The 10,475-nt window shown below is 22.9% G+C and overlaps 1 protein-coding gene across 1 annotated transcript in view; it reads left to right on the forward strand.

The window, feature by feature from the left end:
- LOC117174127 (T-complex protein 1 subunit epsilon) overlaps positions 1-10,173 on the forward strand; it is a 51,293-nt gene extending 41,120 nt beyond the window's left edge. The window contains exons 7-8 of the mRNA XM_033362911.1: positions 3,780-4,098; positions 9,846-10,173. Coding sequence (XP_033218802.1) covers positions 3,780-4,098; positions 9,846-9,973 — 447 coding nt within the window. The 3' untranslated portion in view covers positions 9,974-10,173. The remainder of the gene's footprint in view (positions 1-3,779; positions 4,099-9,845) is intronic.
- The last annotated feature ends 302 nt before the right edge of the window (positions 10,174-10,475 follow it).

Raw genomic sequence — 10,475 nt, forward strand, 5'->3', positions numbered from 1 at the left:
AAAAAATATAAATTCAACAATGTCTTCATAAACCTACAAGGGCCCTCCCACTCCTCGAAAAATATTTTATATCCCGTTCTTCCATGCGGCGGCTCAATTGTAGAAAAAATTGGACAAAATCCGGCCATTCGCATGGAAATTTCGGTGCCAATTTTTTTGCAGATTTCGAACAAAAAATGTAGAAGTTTTTTAAGAATTATGAAAGGCTTCAAGAGAATGAAAACATTTTCTTAAGATTCCTAGAAAAAAATAAAAATTATTTTTTATTTTTTAAGTTTAATTTTGAGGGAAAATTTTGAAAAAATTTCTAAAATAATTAAATTGAAAACAAAATGTAGATGTTTCAAGACTTAAAAATAAAATTTAGAAGCATTTGAAGGATTTTTAAATTGTTTTAAATTAAAGTAACTTAACTTTTAATTTAATAAGTGTTCAATTTATGAACAAAATTTTAATTCCTCAATTTTTTATATTTCCAGTTTAAAATTGCTTAAAATGATTTGAAGCCCAATTTTTATTACATCAAATGGAATTTTTTTAGCTTCATGGTTAGAATTCTTTAATTTCTTTGACTGTGAAAAATTGTTAAAATTTGGGAAAAAACCAGGAAATGATTAGGAATTTTTTTATTTGATCAAAACTGCCACTCTAAATTTTGGTAAATTAAAAAAGAAAGCAGGGAGAATTCCAGCAGTGCTGGATTTAACATGTCGTGATGATGCTACTTCCAACTAAAAAGGTTCGAAAGATTTCGAAGGTTTTAAATATTTTTATTGTATTTTTTAAACTTTCAAGAAATTTGGAAAAGGTTTTAAATGTTTTAAGGTATTCCCAGAAATTTATTTATTATATTTATTAATTTGAAGGGATTTCAAAGAGCTTGAAACATTTTAGGATAAAGAATTTTCTAGACTTCAGGGCTTTCGAGAAGTGAGGTGTTTTGTAGGGTTTCAAATATTTGAAGAGTTTTGAAATTAGTTTTTGTAATTCACCGTGAATTCTTTTTAATTTTTTGGAATTCTTTTGATTTTTTTTTAATTTCCAGATTTTTGTATGTATTTCAATAGTTTCAAGGGATTTCAAAGACATTGAAATATTTTTGGAGATTTCAAAAAGTAATTTTAAGCGATTTTTAAATTACTTCCAATTTTTTTTAATTCTTTTGAATTTTTTTGCAGTAATTAGTAACTTTTTTTGTTAGAAATTAGTAGGGTTTCACAGATTTAAAGGGATTTTCAAATATTTTTTGCAATTGATTAGGATTTCGCCCTGAATTTCTAATAATTTATCCTGAATTCCTTCGCATTTCTTAGCATTTTATCGAACTACTTCTAATTCCCTGAAATTCCTCTAAATTGACCCAAATTTTACTGAAATTAATTATTTAATTAATAATTAGTACTTAATTAATTACTGGATTTAATAGATTTTTTAAAATTTTTACAAGTTTTTAAGTTTTAATAAAAAAATAAAATCTGTAATTACGATTAAGAATAGGGGATTTTGGAATTTTCCAAGAGAATATAATTCTCAGTTATACCGGGATTTAAAAGAAGTAATGAGAAGTATAATTAGAACATTGATTTTACAAAAAAAAATATAACTTTCTGAAGCACTTATATGTCATTTTGAATTAGATAAAAGAATTTTTGAAAAAAAAATAGTTCAGATTTAGAAACAGGATTTTTCCAAAAGAATGATAATTTTGTCTTTGAAGAGAAAATTTCAAGGAAAAATTACTTGTTGAGATCGGAAAATGATAGTGAATTTATTTTTTTGATCCGGAAACTTTACAAATTATTAGAAGAAAAATCTCCAATCGCTTGTAGTATCAAAAATTTTATATCTCATGATACAATTTAATTTAAAATCTTTTTTTTTTTTTTTTTTTTTTTGAAAAATGTTGTAGAAATTTAAAATAAGTTTGGTTTCAACTTTTTTTAAATGAAAAATTTAGTTTTTAACCATCATTTACGGTACAAAAATTATATTTTAGATTTCCATTTTTTCAAGTGCATTTTTAATTTTAATAATTAAAAAATTACGTTTTTGAAAACTGAAGTATTTACGAATTTTAACGTTAAAAATTGAACTGTTTTAATTCGAAAGAAAGCCTCAGTAGTCAATCAAATTTAAACACGCAAATATTGTTTCAGTATAAAATTCATATTTTCGCAGTTTTTGAACAAAAATTTTTTAAACTTTTAAAGAATTGTGAAAGAATAAGAATAAGAAAATTTTCTAAAGATTCCTAGGAAAATTGAAAACGATTTCTTATTTTGAAAAATTAATTTTAAGAAGTTTTTTGATTTTGCCAAATTTTTTAAAAGAAAAGTTCAAATTACTTCAAAAGATATTTAGAAAGTTTGACAAAATTTCAATAATAATTTCGAATGTGAAAAGATGTCAAAAAAATTAAAACAAAATTTAGATTTTTGAAATTTTTTAAATAAAGTGTTGAAGTTTTTTAAAGCTTTTGGAAGATGTTGAGTTAATTAGAAATTTTTCTTGAGATTTCTCGGAAAATGTAGAATAATTTTTTTCTTTGAAAAAATAATTTTAAGATTGTAAGGGAATATTTCAGAACATTTCAAAATAAAAGCAAGTTTTTGTGTATAAATAGCAAATAATTTAACTTCTAATTTAAGAAGTGTTCATTTAAAAAAAAAATTTAGCATTTAAAGTGATATGTTTTGAAAATGTATTGACTTGTTTTTTTGGTTTAGATTAATTAATTTAATTTAAATATTAAATTTTGAAGCTTTTTAAGGATTTTGAAATGTTTTTGAAGATAAAAAAATTTTCTTTAGAATTCTGAGAAAATTTAGAACCATTTTTTTGTTGAAAAAATAATTGTAAAAAAATATTTTACAAATTTTGAAAACAAAAGAAAGTTTTGATGTTTTGTATTTTTTTGTATTATTTTAATACTATTATATTTTATTATATAATTTATTTTTGTTTTATATTTGAAAAAATTAAAATAATAATTTAGATTTTTGAAGATTTCTGGGAAAATTTATAATAATTTTTTTTTTTTTTAAAACAATTGTAAGAGAATATTCTAAAATATTTCAAAATAAAAGAAATTGTTGTTGTATAAATAATAAATAATTTAACTTCTAATTTAAGAAGTTTTCAGTTAAGAAAAAATGGTAATTGTTCAGTTTTTTTTTAGGTTTCTAGCTTAAAATTGCTTAAAAAGATATATTTTTGAAAATTTGATGATTTGTTGTTGTTTAATTTTGATGAATGTAAATGATATCATGGATTCAAATTTGCTGAACTGAATTTGAATCTAAAACCTGAAAATTTTAAACCATTTGATCGAAAAATGTTCAAAGCTTTTAATTTATACGTTTAAATCATCGACCGTTTGAATAAAAGATTTTAAATTTAAAAGATTAAAATTTAATAGTTCCACTTTGAGTTATTCAAATTTGAATTTCAGTTTTTATGACTAAATAGATAAAAACTGCAGATTTAGGATTTTGAATTTTTGAATTTCACTGACCGTGCAAATTTTTTACAAAACGTGAAATGACCAGTATTTTTTTTCTATGATTAAAACGGCCAGCATGGACTTGGAACAGATTTTCCAAAAGAATGATAATTTTGACTTGGAGCGGAAAATTTTCAAAAGAATTTAAATTCTGAGTAAAAGTACATGGAAATTTGAAAAAGAGGGATAATTATCAGAGCGGGAAAATAAAAAAATTAACAGGGAAACTCTAAAATTACTTTTATTTTAATTTAAAGAAATTATTTTTTTTTCGCAGATCATCGAGGAAGCGAAGCGATCCTTGCACGACGCTTTGTGCGCAGTGCGCAATTTGGTAACCGATGAGAGAATCGTTTACGGTGGAGGTGCCTCTGAAATTTCCTGCGCTTTGGCATGCGCCGCTGCAGCCGACAAAATTAGCACTCTGGAGCAATACGCTTTTCGTGCCTTTTCCGAAGCCCTGGAAGCAATTCCAATGGCCCTTGCTGAAAATTCGGGAATGTCGCCTGTAAACTCGCTGGCTGAAATCAAGGCTAGACAGATTTCGGAAAATAATCCAGCTTTGGGCATTGACTGCATGAACCGGGGAACTTCAGGTTAGTATTAATCCAAAATTTCCCTAAAGTATGGTGGCCGCTCGACCATTAAATGACTGAATTTATTTATTGACCGAGAATTTTAGAAAAAAAAAAAATTATTCCAAATTTGATTTTAACCGTTTTTCAAATAATTAGTTTGATTGTGATCATTTTTAATTATGTCATTTAGTTTAGAATACCTAATTCGAAAATCTTTCACTTTGAAAATTTTTACATTTTAATTTTTTAACGTACATTTCAGTTTAAAGAATTTTAAAAGGCAGTTTTAAGGATTAAGACAAGTAAAAATTAGAAGCGTTTATAATCGAAGATTTTTTATTAAAAAAAAAATTTAGTTTATCTACTGTGAATATAAATTAAATAATTATTTTTTTCAATTCGATTGTTGAAGATGTATTTAGAAGATTTGAAAAAATTCAAATATTTTATAAAGAAATTTTAAGAGAATATTTAAAAAGTTTAATAAAGATTTACAAAATGGCCAGAATTGAATGTGAACGATTTGAAGAAAATTTCTTTAATTTGGCAAAATAAAAAAAAAATAATTTGTAAAAATGTAAAACAAAGTGTAGATTTTTCGAGATTTTGAAATAAAATTCCTTGCAATTTTTTCTCTCTTGATCACAAAATATTCTTAGTTGAAAATTCCACTAATTTTTCTTTCAAAGCACATCTTTTTTTTTAACAAAAATTTGATTACTTCGTTGAAAATGAAACTCTTCTGTTAGAAATTAATTTTTTTTATTGAATATTCATCATTTTCATTGAGAATTAATTTTTTTGGTGGAAAAATAAGGTATTTTGTCGATTATTCCAACATTTTTGTTTAAAACTCACCTCTTTGTTTGAACAAACATTTTTTAAACTAAAAGTTGAACTATTGATTTTTGGTTAAAAATCATCCTTTTAGTTGAAAATTCGTCTTTTTTATAGAAATTCATTTTTTTCGTTGAAAATTAATTTATTTTAGTTAAAGATTTATTTTTTGTTTAAAATTTAACGGTTTCAGTCAAAGATTCATCCCTTTGCGTTAAAAATTAATCAATTTGTTTTAAAATGCAACTATTTCTTAAAAATGATGTGTTTGTTTTGGTTGAATATTATTTTTTAACCTATAATTTTATTTGAAAATCCATCAGTTTGTTTAAAATATAATTTTTTAAATAGAGAATTTGTGTATTCCATTTTTTGTTAAAAATTGATTTTTATTAGTTTAAATTTAACTATTTGGGTGAAATTTGGTCTTTTTAAAGAGAATATTAAACTATTTCGTTGAAAATTCGCGTTTTGTTGAAAAATTGTCTTTTTTGGTAGAAAATTAATTCTCTTCCCAAACAAGAATTTTCAAAGAAATATTTTAATAATGTACTAAAAAAAAGACAAATTTTGAATCCAATATTTAAATTTAAAAAAAAAACTATTTTTAGTAAAAAATGGAATAGTTAAATTTTTTATTTAAAAAATCAGATAATGATGAATTTTAAAGTAGAGCAGTTGAATTGTAAAAAAAGGATGAATTGGAAGCTAAAATGATAAATCTTTGATTAAAATAGTAGAATTTAAACCAAACTTGGTTGGAAATTTATCTTTTTTTTTTAATTCGTTTTTGTTTGTTTGAAAATAATTTTTTTTCAACTGAAAATTTTACTATTGCATTTTTGTTGTTGTAAATTGATATTTTCAAATTAAAAATTGAACTAGTTGGTTGAAACATTGTCTTTTTTATATGAAAATAAAACTATTTCGTTAAAATTAATTTATTTTGTTGAAAAAACTTATTTTTTTGCTAGAAAATTAATATTCTTCTTTGAAAATTCATCTCTGGTTAAAATAAAACTTTGGGTGAAAATTCATTACTTCAGTTAAAAAATCTTTTTTTGTTGTGTGTGGAAAATTAAAGTTTTTAACTAAAAATTTCACAGTTCAATTTTTTTTTTGAAAATTGCTATTTTTTTCAGTTCAAAATTCAACGGTTTAGTTGCAAATTGATCTGTTTTCGTTGGAAATTCATCTTTTTGAAAAGATAAATTTAAATATATAAAATCCTTAGTTTTTACTAATGATTCGAGTGGCCAACTTTTTCTATATGCTCTATATTTTCTAATTCTGCCCAATGATGACAAAGTGCACTAGAGGAGGGTGAGATTTTTGTAATTTTCAAAATGCCAATTTTATATCAAAATTTATCGCTGAAACGCAAATTGATTTAAGTATCGATTTCGAGAAGTGGAAATTCTTGAAAAGCCGGCGTTTTGAAATCTGAATCCTTGCAGTGGCTCCAGTGATCAATGATTATGAGATCTGAGGGCTTTTTTTTAATTATAAAAATTAGAGCATTGAAAATCGTCGGAATTTTTTTCCTCGATTAAAACGGGCCACCTTCTAAAGGCAATTTTATTATAATTATACAAGGTAGGAAAACCTGGAATTGTCAGGAACTTTTTTATTTCTAATCAGGGAATTTATTTTGAGAGCTTGCTTAATTTTTTTTTAATTGCAATATTAAATTGAATAACAATAATTATTCATTTGTAAAAGTAGCTTTTATATTACTGTATTGAACTTTTTTTTTGAATATTTTTTTTTCTTGCTTGAAATTAATTTTTTACCTGAAAATTTAAGTGTGTTTTTGTTTGAAAATTCATATATTTTGTTAAAGATCGTTCTTTTTTGTTGAATTCCATTGTTTTTTTTATTTTTTTTTTCAGGGTTCAGCTTTTTATAATGAAGATTTAATTACTTGGTTGAAAGTTACTTTTTTGTTTAAAAATGTAACTTTGTTGTAAATTCATAATTTTAATTAAAAATTCATCTCTGGTTGGAAAAAAAGCTCTTTGATTAAAAATACGTTTTTCCTTTGGCTGCCAATTAATGCTTGTATTGAAATTTTATCTTCCCGTTGCAACTTTAACTATTATGTTTATTTTTTTTTACTTAAAATGTAAATATTCACTTTTTGGTTAAAAAGTTATCTCATTTGGTTGAATGTTTGACTTTTTTGTTGAAAATTCAATGATTCTCGTTGAAGAATCATAATTTTAATTGAAAATTTATCTTTTTGTTTTTAAATTCAAATATTCCAGTTGATGATGCATTATTTTTAGTTTAAAATTCATCACTTTGTTTGAAACTGTAACTATTTGTTTGAAAATTAATTTTGTTTTTGTTGAAAATAAGTTTTTTTATCGGAAAATTCAAATATTCCAGTTAAAAATTACGTAATTTTAGTTGAAAATCCATCTCTTTGGTTAAACATTAATTTTTTAATTTAAAATTTAACTGTACAATTGTGGTTGATAATTTTTTTTTAATTGAAAATTAATGTATTTTTTTTTAAATCTTCTATTTGGTAGAAAATTAGTCTTATTGTTTGAAAATGAAACTAAATTTGTTTTTACTATAAATTCTTTTTTCGTGGAAAACTTTCCATTTTTGGTTGAAATTGTTTTTTTTTTAAGGTTCAAATTAATGTTTGAATAAAAGTGTTTATTATTAATATTTAAAAATATCTGACATTTAATTTAAAATCAGTAATTTCAAAATAAATATTTAAAACTAAACTTTGGACTTTACAATTTTAATTGTTCTTTATGAAAAAAATTTTAAAGATTGTTCAAAATTTGGAATGGCTACAGAAGATTAAAAAACGTTTCCTATGAAAATTAATAATAATTTTTATTTTAAGCAGATAATTTTGAGTGATTATTCAAAAAGATTTAGAAAGATTTACAAAATTATGAAAAATAAATGTGGAAGATTTTAAGGAAATTTGTTTAATTTAGCAGAATTTAAAAAGACCTTTAGAAAAACTTGGATTCATTTTAAAGCATGTATAGAAGTTCTGAAATAATTTCAAAAATAATAAAAAATTTGAAGAAAAACATGTAAACAGCATGCAGATGTTTCAAGATTTTCAAATAAAATTTGGAAATATTTTAATGATTTTTAAACCATTTAAAATATAAATAATTTAACTTTAAATTTAAGAAATTTTCAGTTTATGCAAAAATGTGATGGTTCAATTTTTTACGTTTCAGGCTTAAAATTGCTTTAAATGATATCATTTTGAAAATTTTCAATTTCAATGAGCATTGAAAATGATAAGGTAGAATTATATATTTTCAAACATAATCTTAAATTTTAAATTTGAAAAGATGAATATTTTACAACAATACAAGTGTGCAATAAATCAGTTGAAATTTTGATAAAAAAAAGATTACTTTTCAAGAAAATATTTGAATTTAGATTCATTCTAAAATAAAAATATAACTTTTTCAAATACAAATAATTATTTTTCAATCAAAAAGGATCAATTTTGATCCAAAGAAGATGAATTTTTAACAAAACAGTTAAATTTTCAACCAAATAGTAGAATTTTTAACCAAGAGATTAATTTTGTGTCAAAAGGTGATATTTTTTTTAGTAGATACTTGAATTTTCCATCCAAACAGACGATTTTTTAAGTAAAAGAGAATTTTCAATCTAAAAAGGATAAATTTTCGATAAAAAAATATAAATTTTTAACAAAAAAGTTGAATTGAGATTAATTTTGAGAAAGAAATATAATTATTTTTTTATAAAAAGAACTAACTTTCAATAAAAATAGATTTTTTGAACCAAGAGGTTAATTTTAAACAAAAAAATGTGACTTTTTAATAACCTTGTTCAATTTTCAATAAAATAAATAAACTGTCAACCAATTTGTAGAATTTTGAACTAAATGCCAAAAATGTAAAAGGTGAATTTTCAACAACTAAAATAAACAGAATACAATAATAGACTTCAAATAAAAAGAATTAATTTTCAGCCAAAAAATATGAATGTTCAACAACAAAAAAATGAATTTTCAATTTAAAAAAAAATAATTTTCTACTAATAAATATAATAGTTCGACCAAAAACGATTACTTTTCAACAACAAACTTTAATTTTCAATAAAATAGTTAAATCTTTAACTAAATAGTAGAATTTGTAACAAAAAAGTAGAATTTTGAACTAAAAAAATGATTCATTAAAAATTCCACTCCTTGATTGAAAGTTGAACATTTTAAAATTTTTAAATGAACTTTTTTGTTGTTATTTCATGTTCTTGTTTTTAAAATTAAATTGTTTTATAGAGAATTAGGCGTTTTTGGCTTGAAAATTCGACAAATTGGTATAAAATTAATCTGTTTTGTACAAAATTCGTTCTTGTTTTAATTGAAAATTCATTTTCAATGCAAATTTATCCATACCATTTTTGGTTAAAAATTCAACATTTTGGTTAAAATATTTAACTAAAATATTTAATTAAAAATTTGTTGTGGAAATATCAACTAAAACATTTTTTGGTAGAAAATTCATCTTGGTTTGGTTAAAAATGCAACTGCTTAGTTGAAGATTATCTATTTTGGTTTAGGTTTAAACTATTTTATTGAAAATAAAAAAATTTGGTATAAAATTCAACTTTTTTGTAGAAAATTCCTTTTTATTGTTGTCGGTTTCATTGAAAATTAATTTTTTTTCAACAGAAATTCATATGCCTAATTTTTTGGTAAAAAGCTGAACTTTTATGGTTTAAAAATTTAATTAAATTATGGTTTAAATATGTTTTAAACAAAAAATGCGAATAATGGTGTGAAAAATTATACCTGAAAAAAAACCTGAGATAAATTATACCTGAGAAAAAAACTTGAATTGCCAGTAAATTCTTTTCCAGGATTTTAGTAGGTTTCTTACAATTAAAAAATCTACATTTTGTTGCAGACATGAAAGTACAAAATGTGATCGAGTCCCTGAAGAGTAAAAGCCAGCAAATTTTACTCGCAACGCAGCTGGTGAAAATGATTTTGAAAATCGACGATATTCGTTCTAGTGGTGAATCTGTTGAATAAATTAATATTTATCAAATTTTCGGTGCGCACGAAAGTATTGGTAAGATAATTACGCTTTACATTAATTTGCTTCATTCGTTTTGTAAGTTTTGTTACTCAAAAACTATTCCTCATCTCGTCCGCGCGTCTCTGCATATTTTATAATAACTGAAAAAAAATGTTTACTTATATTACGATAATAAAACGACGAAAAAATCGTACATCACTCTTTGTTGTTTTATCATAGTTCATGTTTGTTTTTTTTTACCTTTTTTTTAATAACTCATTTTGAAGCTTTTTTGGCTTCATTGGATAAAAATAATTGGATGATTATGTAATTGGCTAATCCTCATTAAGAATATCGCTAGGAATAACTAATTTTACATTTTTTATAGTAATTCATTATTTATCCTAATTTTGAATTTGGATATGTAGCTTTATTCGTTATAGGTAAATAATTCGTATATCTAAATTTTGTTGTACCAGAACGTACTATGCATTTGTTGTTATAAATTTTTCATCG

The sequence above is a fragment of the Belonocnema kinseyi genome, chromosome 6 (genome assembly GCF_010883055.1).
Source record: "Belonocnema kinseyi isolate 2016_QV_RU_SX_M_011 chromosome 6, B_treatae_v1, whole genome shotgun sequence".
Lineage (NCBI taxonomy): Eukaryota > Metazoa > Arthropoda > Insecta > Hymenoptera > Cynipidae > Belonocnema > Belonocnema kinseyi.